At 33.7% G+C, this 15,641-nt stretch overlaps 1 protein-coding gene across 6 annotated transcripts in view; it reads right to left on the bottom strand.

The window, feature by feature from the left end:
* Positions 1-15,641, bottom strand: part of Rab3gap1 (RAB3 GTPase activating protein catalytic subunit 1) — an 86,115-nt gene that overhangs the window by 13,218 nt on the left and 57,256 nt on the right. For 3 of the 6 annotated variants that reach the window (XM_078017303.1, XM_078017304.1, XM_078017305.1), the window contains 8 exons: positions 14,974-15,174; positions 14,469-14,638; positions 12,281-12,370; positions 11,286-11,458; positions 9,837-9,891; positions 9,227-9,592; positions 4,207-4,344; positions 1,209-1,436 (listed from right to left, as the gene is read on the bottom strand). In XM_078017303.1, the coding sequence (XP_077873429.1) occupies positions 1,209-1,436; positions 4,207-4,344; positions 9,227-9,592; positions 9,837-9,891; positions 11,286-11,458; positions 12,281-12,370; positions 14,469-14,638; positions 14,974-15,174 (1,421 nt within the window). The remainder of the gene's footprint in view (positions 1-1,208; positions 1,437-4,206; positions 4,345-9,226; positions 9,593-9,836; positions 9,892-11,285; positions 11,459-12,280; positions 12,371-14,468; positions 14,639-14,973; positions 15,175-15,641) is intronic. The other 3 variants (XM_021721377.3, XM_005315848.5, XM_078017306.1) reach the window with 2 other exon arrangements.

Raw genomic sequence — 15,641 nt, 5'->3', positions numbered from 1 at the left:
TCTAGCTTTTCCTCAGTGCCTTTGATCAAATGAATCTATTCTCTAGAATCTCCTGTAATTTAGTCATTTTTGATAGGGTAGAAGAAAAAAGACAACCATGAGTTAAGTTAGTCTGTTTCACTGGGTCCATTCTACTCTTGGATTTAGTATTTCTTATTAAACATCCTCCATATTTGTTTGGAGTATGTTACAATTTTCTTTTGCTTTGTGACTGCTAAAATGATCTGCTTTGCATATTTTGTATGAATGGGGTCTTTTTATATTCCTGGTAATGTCACAGTGCCCTCTTTGGCATGGCTTCTTTAATGGAAAGGGGTTAGGTAGGAGAAGCTAGTCCTCTTGTTCTTAAATTTCTGCACTATCCTTAATTTTGCCTTCTTATTTTCAATGGACATCATTCCTTCTCTGTATACAGTCATGCGTCCCTTAATGACAGGGATGTTAGGAGAAATGCATCATTAGTCTCTCATTGTGTATGAACATTACAGACTTACACAAACCTCAATGGTATTGCAATCAAGAGACACAGTAAACATGATATATATGAGGTTCCTACCTGTGTAATATGGCTGTTTGCAGTAACTTTTTTTAAAAAAATAGTATAGTTGTACTGCTTCATTATCTATTAAAAAGTAAATTCATGAGAAAAAATAGGATAGTTGTAAAGTACATACATCTCCAACACAGTGATCTATTTATAAAGCATTACATACTGCTTATAATTTAGGTGCTATACATTGTATACAGGTGCAGCACAATTGGTTTGGTATTAACACCACACATGTGAGTAATAAATGCCCTGCACTAAAATGTTCTGATGGTTATAACACTAAGTAATAGATGTTTTTTGGCCCCATAAGATTATGTTATACATAATTTATTGAAACCCCTATTTTTAGAAACTTCAGTCGTTTCATTAAAAGATCTATGTCTATAAATGCTGTTTGACAAAGTTTATTTCTCACTAATAAATGACATGCCCATTTTTAATCTTGTATAATGGTAAGCATTTCATATAAACTATGAATGTCTTTTCACTGTCCTACTTGCAACTAGTTTTAAACTTAAATGTGAATACTAGGTATATAAAAAGGCTCATTAAATTTCAATGCTTTGCTTGTCACATGTGCCCAAAGCTCTTCTAATAGTTTCTAAGGTTTAAGAATAATAATGAGCATGCTAGTATTGGAGACCCAATACTAAATTACCTTTTCTGCTTCACGTGTATCATCAAAGAGCCTTCTTTGCCTTCTAGCAGGAATTGGTTTAGCTGTTTCCCAGGCTTCTACCCACATATTGCTTGGAATTTTCATTCGGGCACTCAGCTCTCCTTTTAGAATCACATCACCTTTTTCATCAATCACCTCCTCTTCAATATAGTCCCGGGGTGAATACCATCTCACAAAATCTTCCAGAATACATCCTGGATTGGCTGCCTAAAATGAGGCAACAAATTCAGCATTTAGTGTGCAAAATCATACTTTCATGTACATACACACTGCTAAGCTTTAAACTGTCACTTTTAAGAGAGATTAGATGTTAAAGTGCCAAAGGCATTTTTTACTATCTTAAAAAATCTTCATCTGAAGTGAAAATAATTTTATTAATCATATTCTGTAATACACAATGTGATCAAAAAATATAAAAGTTCTGCTCTTTTCCTCAATAAATACTAGTGCTGCAATACATATCACCTAACCTCAAACAAATTCTATGCAGACATCAAACTCCTGTGACTTATATAACAAATTACCGTCATGTACTAGAACACTAAGGATATGCATGAAAACCAACATGATAATTGTTCTACATATTTAGCCCAGACCAAACTGTTGATTTTTCTCATTGGGCTCAATGGCTACCAGTCTGACAATTCCTACTACCTCAAGGGATGCCCCTGAAAAATCAGAGGAAGGTCAACAAACTCCTAAGGGCTATATCACAATCTACGGCAGCAAAGAATTGCTGGGAGCTGTAGTGGGTCAAGATTATTTCATAATAGTGACTCAGGATTCCTGTACAAAGACTTGGATCTTAACCAGGCAACACTGTACCCATTTGATTGAATGAACAAGATTAATAAGAAAATGATATTCAATTCCTGCATTAAAGATTAAGATATTTTACCCCAGAATGCTTCTTTCTGCTTGTCCTTACTATATCAAGCTGACTTACTACATAGTTAAAGTGAGCCTTCACCCTCTTTTAGTAGCTATGACTTAGTTTATAGGTATGTTCTAAAAGGGCCAGGCTCCAAAATAGACCCTGGCCTTCTGGAACTATGAGGTGCCTTAGGCACATGTCAGTATTCATCTAACACTCTGAAGACTCTCCCAAGGACCCTAAGTCATTCCTATGAAAATTTTTCCTTAAATTATGTGCTTTCCACATGAGGCACATTGATAGGTTGGCTATTTGTTTTTATCAGAAAATAGATATTTCAATGTTATAACAGATTTGCTGGTGCCCAAAAGAGTTTAATGAACCATAGTTTTGGTCATAAATGGTGCTAAAGGATCTGTACAGAATCTTACCATGAAGAACTAGTGTGTTTCAAGGGGGGAAAACTCTTATGGTTCCAATGTAGAATCCCTTCCTATACTTGCCTCTGCAAGGACAGATGGAAAACAACTGTTGTGTAGGTTAGTATTTCCTGCTCTGTGCACAAACTCTCAGCCAGTTCCACCCACCTCCTTTTGAAATCCTGTACTGAGGATTGAACCCAGGGCCTCCGACATGCTAGACAAGCCAAGCATTCTACCACTGAGCTAACCCCAGACCTTTTTGACATAGGATCATGCTAAGTTGCCCAGGCTGGCCTTGAGATCCTCCTGCTTCAGTCTCCCAAGTAGCTAGGATTGCAGGTGTGTGCCATCATGCCTGGTCAATTACCTTCTTTTACCTTTCTGGTTTTCTATCTGCCCTGATAGCCTGCTGGCTTCTCTTTATCCACTGTATCAACCTTTTTTTTTCCCCTCTTGGCAGAATAAAAGATTTTCTGAATCATTTTAGTCTCCAAGGAAAACATACAGCTCTTAAGAGGTGTTTACTGAAGTATTTTTTTTTCCTTTTAGTAAAGATGCAGAAGTAAAAGGCTCCCTTTTATTTTTACTTAAATCTGCTACCAGAGAAGAATAAAAGTGGCAGAGCTATTCATGGTGTGTCTGTTTTAAAAGTATTTCAGACGAAAATCAAATTTGAGCTGGTCTGCACAGATACAGGACTTAACAGGGTGAGACACAGGTCATTACATGTTAAGAAGCAAAGTCCGGACCTGGGGTACAGTTTAGAATACAAGTAATAGCCCAGTGGGCTACCCATTTGTGGCCTTTTTATAAAATACAGATTCAGTATCTCTTATCTGAAATACCAGAAGTGTTTGGATTTTTTTTAAGATAGACAATACCTTTATTTTATTTCTTTATGTGGTGCTGAGGATTGAACCCAGTGCCCCATGCATGGAAAGCAAGTACTTCACCACACAATTCCAGCCTCTATTTTAAATAACTGCATTCCATTGTGTAAAACTTTTCACTTGTGGTGGACTTGCTTTCACATAACTCAAAAAGTCCTTTCTTTATTCCTGGATTTTTATATTAGTAAGCCAAATGTCACTATGACCTGAATCCTATGTGTTCTATATACAGACCTCAGCCTAAAATATTCTTTTCCAGGTAGCAAATACATACTCATCTAAAATGTGGACTTCTCTGAGAAACCTTTCCTTACCCACTCAGCAGTCACCTTTTTGCTCTTGCCTCCTTTGAAAACTCATCATATAATCATTTACACATCTTCTCCCTCAGACTATAACTGAGGGTAAACACTATTTTCTTATCTAATCATAGTTTGAGGCACACAGTAAGTACTCAAAAAGATGTGTTGAGTGCAGTGACCTACATTGAATCCTAAGGGCTTCTTAAAAGCCTTGAATTAAATTGGCTGAATATACACAGAGGAAGAAAGCATCTCAATACACAGAAATGATTTAATTCTCAACTATTAATAACAGTTTTTTTTTTTTTAAACTTGAGACAAGTTTGACTATGTCCTTGGGGGAATGGAGGTAGGGTGTTATAACTATTGAAATCCAAACATTAAAAAAAAAAAGACATTAGGCCTTCACACCACTTTGTAGAGTGACTTTCACAGTTTCAGCCCAGAATAGCTCAAAATAGACCCTAGAGCTTTGAAAGTCTGCCTCACCTTAAAAGACTCCATATCCGAGAGCAGACAGGCACTCTGCATGCGTGCTCTGAGGTGAGCCCCTTCTGCCGATGTACCTAATTTAGCTAAGACCTCAGATTGCTCTTCTAGCAGATCTTCTGTCATAGGTGCTGGTTCCTGTGAAGTATAAAAGGACAAAGCTCGTGAACAGCCCTATTTAGACAAAGAAGAACTATAAAAATAGAATAAAGACAATTACTTCTGCCCTAGTAGTCACAAGACATGTATTTGAAAGAATTCAGAGAAACACACAACATTTTTCAGAACCTACATAAAAAAGGTAAAAAGGATAAATATGACTTTCATGCCCCCACCCAAGATCACCAGTTTTCCCATGACAAGTATTGAGAGCTAAAAGAGAAATCTGGGTCTATTGCATATTTTCATGACTATGATACAGAAATGAAGTTCTACTGATATTATATATGTCATCAACTAGTTGCAACAATGTTTTTAAGTAATAGAAAAATGGGAATAAATTGCTCTACAGTGATTCATCTCTGGTTATGGAATGTGAATTCTTATTTTCTTTGCTGTATAATGAATATATCAAGTACCAAGCAAGAATATCACACTGATACTCAGGGTAATCAGTAAGGACCACATATGTGGCACAGTGTTAGAAGCCTGGGCTTCAGAGATAACATGCCCATCCCCAAATTCTAGCTCTGTGACGTTGGGTAATCCTCAACTTTTTGGAGACTGGGCTGTAAATAATAAAATCCTGGCACATGCTCAAACACTACCAATTAAAATACTTATAAACTTCATCCCCTTTCTCTTTGACAAAGGAGAATTATGCTTATTAAAATACCTAAATTTTTTTAAAAGGAAAAATACTTAGTTAAATTCACAAATTACATGGATTTCTGATTAATCACTACACTTAATAGAAGGAATGACGGTCTCTGTTCTTAAGAAGGGGCTACTTTTAATAGCCCTAAATAAGAGAATGGGAGGGAAGCAGGTGGTGAAAGGGTACTGACTATCTCTTCCTATCTGGAAATCTCAGCCTAGTACAACCAGAGGGGATAACGAGAATTAGCAGCACGCAGCATGGGGAATACACATTTTCATATACTATTTGTGAATATGTTCAAAGTTTTCTCATATACATGACTGAATGTGATCAATGAGGGAATCAGACTGAGTGTAGTGAAAAAGGCCTTGCTCAAGTCGCAAATTGAAGAGAGAATCATCCATGTGACAATGACTTTAAGAACTACTAAAGACTCTTCTTTTAGCTCTGTCTCTAGAATATTAGGTAAAATCTTTACTTTCCCAGCCATACATTTTAGGTCGATCTAAGTCTACATAAATGGAATACAGTAAAATATTAAATTTTTTTTAATAAAGCAAGGACCTATATGAAGTCTAGTATTATTTTGGGCAGTGAGCAACTAATAGTCATGTTTGTCTAGAAAACAGAAAAAGAGGAAATACAAAATGACAAGGACATTATAAGAAAGAAAATTTAAAGGCTAGTATCTCTCATATATGGGTATAAAAATCCTTTTAAAAAAATAAAATTGAGCTTGGCATGGTGGGACACACCTGTAATCCCAATGAGTCAGGAAGATCTCAAGGTCAGCCTCAGCAATTCAGAGAGGCCCCAAGCAACTTAAAAAAAAAAAGTCCAGCTATATAAAAATGGGCAACGCCCAAGTGGGACTTCTTCCAGGGATGTAAGGATGTTTTAATCATCAAAAACCAATTGCTGCAATTTGCATTAAGAGCATAAATGAGAACAGAATATGAGTACCTTAATATACAGGAAAAGTGTTAGATAAAATGAAATACTTATTCATGAACTCTAGGCAAACTAGGAATATAACTTCTATAATATGAATTATCATACACTTTCCTTCTAAGGTTGGAAGCAAGAAAACGATACCTAGTATTCAACCCTAATACTGGAAGTGCTAGCCAGTGTAAAAAGTACAAAGACTAGCAAATCAGAATTGAACTGTCTTCAAACACGATTGTATATGCAGAAAATCCCATATGCTGCTGAAACTACTAGAAATAATAAGGAAATGTAGAAAACTTGGTAGATATATGTCTGTCTCTTTCTCTGCCTATGTTTGTCTCTGTCTATTGCTCTCTCTCTCTGTGTGCATGTATATCTATATGTATATCAAGGGGAAAAAATTAGAAAATGAAAAATTTTTACTACTTATAACATTTAAGAACTTAAATGCTTGCAGGACATCTAATGAAAAGAATGTAAGACTTTTACAGTGGAAATAAATACTTTAGTAAGACCAAAGAGTATTTCAAGGCCTTAATATTGCTAAGATGTCAATTCTCTATAAATGGATCCATAAACTCAATGCAATAAGAAAATTTATGCTGGGATTTTGAAATGTACCTGTACAGGGAAACTGACATAAAAATACAAAATCTTTAATAGCCAATATAGTCTTGAAGAACAAAGGAGATTGATACTCTCAGATAGAAAGGCCTATTATCAAGCTGCAGTGATAATGATAGTATATTATCAGCACAAGCACAGAAAAACTAACGAAATATAATAGTCAAGAAACAGATGAACACATATAGTCACTTGACTTTAAACAAAACACCACTAGCCACCCATTGGGAAAAGATAGATCTTTTCAATAATGGTGATGGAATAATTTAAAACAATCTTAACCTCTTCCTCATACCAATAGAAAGAACTAACTTGAAGTGAATCAAACATAAATGAAATAGGGAAAACTATAAAGTTTCCAGAAGAAAACATGAGAATATTTTTAGGGTCTTGGGGTAGGTAAAGATTTAAATGGAATCCCAAAAGTACTCTACACACATGAAAAACACTGGCAGACCAGACTTCATTAAAATTAACATCTATTCCAACAAAAAGCATCAAAAAAGTGAAAAGTAACAGACTACGAGGAAATATTTGTAATATAAATATCTAAGGACTCAGAACATATGAAGAATTGCTACAAAGGAATAAGGGGGAAAAAATCAATAAACTACACAAAAGCCTTGAGTGGGTACTATATCAAGAAGACATCTAAATAGGAAATAAGAACATGAAAAAATGTGTTCCACAGTAATATTCATCAGCGAAATGTAAAAACATGAAATACTATCTCATTCTCACCAGAAATATAAAATTAAAAAGATTTTAAATATCAAGTGTGTAGAAAAGAGTTAACAGCAAGCCTGAGACCACTATTCTCAGAAAGGGCTTTTTGCAAAGTTGGCCCTTCACTACCATCTGGGAACTTGGATTTGGGGAGGGTCCCCACTATTCCCAGAACTCATAAAAGTGGCTTACTATACCTACATGATTTGTGCAAACAAGATGGTTCATGTTGAACACTGCTTTCTTCCAAGAGTATTGAATTTTGGTATGTACTAAGCAAAGGGTCCCTAAGTGACCAGCTCCTGTCCACTGTATCTCTAAAAGCTTCTCTGGTAGACAACATTTCACATACATAGTCACAGCTCATTGTTGGAGGAAATAAGCACATCTATGTGACTACACGGCCAAAAGATTCTTGGAAGCTTGTGCTTGGATTTCCTCCAATTTTCATCTCATGTGCCTTTTCCCTTTGCTAATTGTGCTTTGTATCCTTTTGTTGTAGTCAATGATAGCCATGACTACATGCTGAGCCCTATAAGTCCCCCCAGCAAATTGCACCACGAGTACGCCTTTTTAAAAAATTTGGTAACATATGTATCTATTTAACTAGCAACTTGGGATTGTTCTTACACCCTGACACATCAAGCAGAAAGGATATAGAATAACCACACTACTACACATTGTTGGTGGGGATATAAATTAATTCAGTCGCTTTAAGAGGCTGTTTAGAAATATTTACTAAAGCTAAAACATAATAGGTAATTCAGAAGAAAGGATGGCCAAAAAATACAGTGAAAGATATTTAGTTTTATTAAAAATCAGAGAAATAAAATTTAAAACCTTAGTATACTACTTTTGATCATCAATATTGGCCAAAACTTATTTTTTTTTAAAATATGAGTCTAAGAATTTCATTATCTAATTTGCTACTAAATTCTCAAGGTCTAGAATCGTGGTTGGTATACATATTTATGAAGGGAAAAAAGTGAGGAAGGAAAGTTGGGAAGGGAACAGGTGCTACATTACTCCAGTACACAATGGGTATATCTTTTTAAAGAACTTGGTAATTTGTATATCTATTTAACTAGCTATTCTATTTCTCAGTGGAATTTATACGTGAAAATATACACAACATACAAAAACTACACAGTAACATTTTCAAATAACACACCGTGATCAAGAATGAAATCATTAAATAAACTATCACTCTTCTATGTCATGGAATATTATGTGGCAATTAAAAATTAATGAAATAGATCTACATGGAAAAATCTTCAAGACATGTTAAACAAAAATGTACACACTAATGAACATGTTTAAAAACAATCCATAGAACTACACATTAATATGTAAACATATATGTACATGAATATATATAAAAATCATTAACAGCAGTTACTTTCATGGTTGGAAGTTGAATTGGTGGTGGCTTCCACTTTTTCTAAACTGAATGTTTCACAAAATTTATTTCACATATTACTTATACAAAAACAAACCAAGAGAAAATATTCTTCTTTCTTAGATGTTGCTATTCTACATCCTAATGGTATAAAATGGCTTCAAATTGCATGTTTGAACAATAAAAACTAGTTGTATAATTGAAGAACTGTTACTTTTATTTTTTTATGTTTTGGGGTTTTGTCTTTAAACACGTGAATACCCAATATTCAATTTAACATACTGCCTTATGCATGATAAGCTACTATCTTTAAACTTCAAAACATTTTTCATTTTCAGAAATGGTAGACCTAAAAGCCTCCAGAAGATAATTTAGATTTCAAACCTCACATCTTTTAACAGACTTTAAAAAAAATTCTCCTACCCAAAGCAATCATTCCCTTCTAGAATGAAGTTAAAAAATAACAACAAAGAGAAACTGGCAGAGCCAGCACATCCTACCTGAGTGACTGGAATGTAGAGAGGTTCTCCATTATGTAGCAGTGTAAGCCTGCCATGCTGATGAAGACGTCCTTCTGGCTTTAAATTTACCATTTCCTTAGGTCCTCCTTTCTTGCCACTCTCTTGTCCATTTCCCTTAAGTTCTTCAGTATCACTTAGGCACTCAAAAAATTCTTCATCACTATCACTCCAGGAATCCCAAGATTTCCCCACCTCTCCCTTTTCCTTATCTGTATCTTTACGATGGTCTGGCCCCAACAGGTCTGCAGCTTTTCCAACATCCCCTGGATATGTATTAGTTATATTATCAGAGGTCTTTTTCCCCTCATCACGTGCCTTCTTTCTTTCAATACAACAATTTAACATCTTAAGAAAACAGAAATAACATTTATAGTTGAATTAGTTACAGAAAAATTAAAATCTAACCACTGCTTGTATATTTCCTTTTTCATTCTCTACTTCTCAGGACCTTTTTGTGAACTGCACTGACTATAAGCAACCTATAGCAACATGATGAAAACAGCCTATGACCCACTATTTTATCCAGTATTAGAATAAAATCCAATTATACCAAGACCACATTTATATACTGCTATTGGGAAATCTTTACCTGTAGTTTCTGATGCAGTAAACAACATCTTAGATCTGGGGGTCCACCTGTTAACCTACCAAACAGTGAGAAAAGAAAGTTTAATTTCAGTAAAATTGCTTCAGATCTGCCTATTTTTATATTACCATAATTTTTAGCTATATTGATAAGAAGTCAAAACTAAATTTCTACAGGTAAGGAAACCAAGTTCCAGAAGGCGAGCACATATGATTAAAAGATCAAATTTATTTTATACTCTTAATCCACAAATCACCAACAGCAAACTACTAATAGCTTTCAGGTTAATTAGAAACTTAAAATGAGAAAAAGTCTCTAGCATACAGGGTTTTGCACCATATAAAGTAAATCAATCTGTGTAGTCAGTTCTCAAATACTATGGTGAATTCTCACTATAAAAGATCTCCATTTTGCCAGTGCGATTCTAGATTCCCTCTAGTTCTAAACCACTAGGTTCTTGGCAATCAGCCAGAGATACTCCCTTATATTCAGTATGCCTCTGGATCTGTAATGAGTTCCAGAGTGAAACAGAAGCAAGAGAGAATCCAGCTAAATAGAGAATGACAGATGACTTAATAATCAACATTTTTGGATTAATCACCATTACATATCACATCACTATTCCTCTTCCCTAGCATGGATATCTGAGCACTAACTCACACACATACTAACTAAAATTAATTTGATTAAATGTCAATTTACAGGTAATGTTTGATGTCTGAACTTATAATGAACTTTAAAGATGTTTTCTATTCAGTAATAAATATGTTCATTATAGAAAACTTAGGAAATACAAAAGAAGTATGAAAAATAAAATAAAAACAATTTCATACCTGGGAAAACTACTAATAACATTTGAAAGTATTTCTTTCCAATCCTTTTTTTATAAACACATATGGGCATAATCAAATGCATTCTGTATATTTAATACTATACCTGATTACAAATATTATAATACTTTATTAAAGATTCTTTGGGAGTTATTTGGGGGGGGCAGGTACTGGGGATTGAACTCAAGGAACTTGACCACTGAGTCACATTCCCAGACCTATTTTTTATTTTATTTAGAGACATGGTCTCACTGAGTCACTTAGTGTCTTGCCATTGCTTTGAACTTGTGATCCTCCTGTCTCAGCCTCAAGTTGCTAGGATTATAAGCGTGAGCCCGGCAAAGATTCTTAAAGCAAAATTTGTAATGGATCAATAACTTTCTATTTTTCTATTGTAGAGATAGAGAATTATTTCTTCTTTTATATGTGGACATTTATGTTGTTTTACTTTTTCCCTATTATAAATGTGTTGCAGTAAACACCTATGAACATAAGTCATGTCCAAGTCTCTTACCATTTTTTCTGGGCAGATTTCCTAAAAGGAGAAAACTTAATAGTCAAAAGTCAAGTGTTGGCTAACAAGCAAAAAATGTACCAAACAACTAGAAACTGAAATTATTACCCTGGAATCAAAAAGTTGTTTTCCCATCTGAAGCGCATTTCAAGAACAAATTCCTGCCAGAGGTGTGCCACTCCTTTTAACCCTCCATGGTAGAAATTGATCATACAAAGACACAAAGCCAATTTATAGGTTAAACTGTCGGATGGTGCAGATTTGAACTGATTGTAGAGATTCTAAATTTAACAAAATGGAAACAAAGCAAAACTTATTAACAACATATTTATGTGCATAATCAAAAAGTTAAGAGATTTTAATATTAAAATTAACTTTACAAAAACTAGCTTTATCAATATGTCTCATACATTACTGCCTACACTGTTCTTAAGCAGATCCATATTTACAAGATTTCTACTAAGATCCAAAAGTAAAGCTATAGTTTAAGTGAAGTTAAAATTACAGCTTTCATTTTCTTCTTTGGAATCTTTAAGATGCATTTCAAATTTCATGTGCTGTTCAAAAAATCTTTTAATTATAAAATGAATACATACTTGTCAAAACAAAAACACAAAGTAGAACTGAATAAACTGAAAATATAAAAGGCTCTGTTTTTCCACTCTATGAAATCTACTTTTCAACAATAACTATTTAAATAGTTTGATCTATCTCTACATCTGTCATTTAAATGTTCTCATTTCTCAGATAAGTACAATATGAAAATTTTACTTCATTAGTTTCCATCTCACTGTCCAGTTTTGAAATATATACAAGAATCTGTTGTAAAACAAATTTAACAATTTCACAAAAACTCTAAAATGAGGGAAATCCTACAGTTAGGCACAGTATGTTTATGCTTTTTTTCCATAATATTTCCTGAAATTCTTGCTACTCCAAATATGTATCTATACCAATGTTCTACAGGAAACTCTGCTCTCCGTTCAATTTCCCAAAGATGATTTTTTAAAATAAAAAGATATTTAGGCTATTAAACTAGAAATATATCCAACCCCAGTTAATTCAATGCAGTTAAAATGTTTTAATATTGAACTCCAACTTACATAGTCTTCACTCTCTGATGGAAGATTACTGTTATCTATTGAAGTAGTTCCATCTAATGTTTTTTCAGAAGCAGCATCTGGAAATAAGAACTGGGGCCAGGGGAAGGAGAGGATATAATTACATGAGACCATATTTCCCATTTTGTTGATTTTTATAATTCATATAAATACTATCTGACTTTTTAGGGGCTTTGCTATTTTAAAATGGAAATGTTCTTATTGTACTAGTCACTTGGTTCTATGGTCTCAAAAATTTTTTATATTTTTCTACAACAATACACCAAATTTCCATGACTAGCCAACTTTAGCAATCAGGTATCTTTCCACAAAAATAACCACCTGATTCTGTGGGAAGGACAATGAAAAAGCAAAACATTTCACTGTGATTTCATACTTATCCAATGCTATTAAAAAATTTAGAAGTATTAGTACTATTAAATGCAAACAAAACTATAAAAGAATTTAAAGATATCTATCTATTCATGAGGAAATATAGAATTATCCACAGGTTTTTATATGTGAAATAATAAAGTATATTAAGTAAAGTATATTAAAGACCTATAACTTTAATTTAGGAGATATCTGTAGAAAATGAAAAGCAGCCACAATTGTAATGATCAGTGTTATTTTTTCTTACATGGTTTCATGTGTATGTGTGTGTGTGTAGGTAGGTGGTAAAAAAAAAAAAAAAAAGTAAATGGATGGAGTTAGAGAAGATAATGCTAAGTGAAGTTAGCCAATCCCAAAAAACCAAATGCTGAATGTTTTCTTTGATATAAGGAGGCTGATTCATAGTGGGATAGAGGAGTTGGAGGGGGAAGGAAGGGGACATGGAGTTATTAATGATGGTGGAATGTGATGATCATTATTATCCAAAGTACAGGTAATGAAGACATGAATTGCTGTGAATATACTTCGTATACAACCAGAGATGTGAAAAATTGTGCTCTATATGTGTAATAATGCATTCTGCTGTCATATATACATAAAAAAGAAATATATACATAAAAAAGAAACCAAGTATTAAAAAAATTCAGTGTATATGACATCTGAGTTTTATAATTTGAATAAAATCTCTAAGAATATAATCTTCAGGAAGCCTTTTTGTTTTCACTCCTTTTATCAGAGTTCATTTTTAAAAACTGATACTCAACAGAATTTTGAAGATTTGAAGAACTACTAATGTGCTTAATGCCAATACTAGGCACACTTAAAACATTATCCTATTCTCATACCACTGTGAACTAAATATCACTGCCTATATTTTATAATGTACAAGAACTAAAAATTTGGCTAAAGAGTCTTGTTGAGGTAAATGGCAAGATGTCTACCAAGATTAACATGATGTTCCAAAGTCCGGTATTCTCATTACTTTTTAAAGTTTTTCCCAAGATTATCTTAATGCACAAACTGCCAGAAGTATAATTATAATTACAATAAGCACAGCTATAATTTATCTAAGAACTATTAAATGCCAGGCAGTCGAAAGTCCTTTAATTTTCATGACAATCTCACAAGGTTTTGCTAGCCTTATTTGATATGAAGTAACTAAAGTGACTATTCCAAGTCATGCAGTAAGTTAGAATTAACCTCTATGTGGCTTCCAAGCTGAGCCCATTCCAACTGCAGTAGGAGCCACCTTAGCCCTCTACCTTCCTTCAATCCTCACTATAAAGATTTCCCTAGATTGTTGTCAAAGTAGCCTTGCAAAAACACAGTTCTGATCATGCCGATCATCTACTTAAAATAATAATAAAATGGAAGATAAAGTGCAGCACTTTAGCATGGCAGGTTACCTGCTATCTCTCCAGCCTCATCCCTGATCACTCCCAAGGAAGCACTCTACAAAATACCAACTTTTGAACATGCTCTCAGGCCTCTGCTATTGCTCTGCTTTAAAAGCCGCCTTCAATTCTCTTCATGAAGCATTCCTTAATTCCCATTGCCCAGAGACAGAGATGAATCTTCTGTTATCTTGTCACTGCCCCTTTGCCTGACTTTTCACATACAACATGGGATTACAACCATTATTTACTTTCTTTCTTCCCAATAATAAGTGATAATTCTCCAGGGACTTTGTTTTATTCATGTTACATTTCCAATCTAGTGCTTGTCACATAGAAGCGACTGAATATATAATGAATAAATGTTATACATAGAGACATATAAAAATAAGACATTTCGTTACCAAAAGAATAGTATTGAGGACATCATTGTTCAATGGTGACTCTTCTAAACCTCTGTGTTTTCGTATTTTCTTCTTTGCTGTGTGTACCATATTTGAAACTGATAATTTATGAATTGGAACTGGTGTTGGCTCTGTCAACTTTGACAATGCATGAGTTATATCAGCAATTTCTAAAAAGAGTAGAAATGCATACATTACCAACCTTAGCAGGTTAGAGCAATGAGTAAATTGGTCAGAGTATAGAGTATTTTAACCATTCTTTATTCTAGCATTACATGGTCTCAGAATTATAATATTTTAGTCCACACAGCTTTGTATGGAAGCACGAATGGAAAAAATGTCACACAATTTATTTCTCCCTAGGAGACTTAATATTTGAAACCCTGCTTTTCAAAATAGCTTATGTTTTTGGATGAAAAGAATTTATTAAATGCCCTAAATGTATTAAGAAGCTCTAGGTATAGTCTAGAAAGAAATGACAGCTGTCTAGTCCATCAAAACTTACTTTTCCAACTTAATTCCAAATAAGAAAAATAGATGAAAATCCAGAGAATGTGCCAAAAAAATAGCGCAAGATATTTGAAATTATGTTTTAAAAAGAAAAGTAGGTCACCTCGTCCTTCTTCCTCAAATGTGGATCGTCCAAGAATCTCATCAGTTGACTCCTTTCGACGACAAATTTTAAAAAATTCAGTGACAAAATCACCTATTTAGAAAAAAATGTTACTCATGTCTGACACTTAACTGAAAGAAACTAGTCATATAAATTAAAGTACATGTCTTCTCATAAAAGCTATTAACTAGAAAACTAGCTATTTACTAGAAAAGAAACCCGTCTGTTTTCTTCCTGAAGAAAAAAAAAATTAATACTATTTCAAAAGTAGTCTTATTCTTCCTTCCTGTCTCCTCACCAGGATACTGAAAAAAGTTTTTCCTTAGAATTACTTCTAGAATGAAAGGGGGAAAAAAATGTACCAAACAATATTAAGTACTTTCTATATGCTTCAATGAGACAAACAGTATCTATTATCTTAATTGTATAAGTACCAATATATGTATGTGCAGTACCAATATATGTATGTGCGTAGTCTTCTTTGTATCCTATAAGAACTATGAATCCATTAAAAATTATACATTAAAAAGAAACTTTCAAAAAGATATGTTTCTAGCAAG

This window comes from Ictidomys tridecemlineatus, chromosome 7 (assembly GCF_052094955.1).
Source record: "Ictidomys tridecemlineatus isolate mIctTri1 chromosome 7, mIctTri1.hap1, whole genome shotgun sequence".
Classification (NCBI taxonomy): domain Eukaryota; kingdom Metazoa; phylum Chordata; class Mammalia; order Rodentia; family Sciuridae; genus Ictidomys; species Ictidomys tridecemlineatus.
The sequence above is the reverse complement of the archived record's forward strand: the minus strand, read 5'-3'. Positions and strand labels throughout refer to the sequence as shown.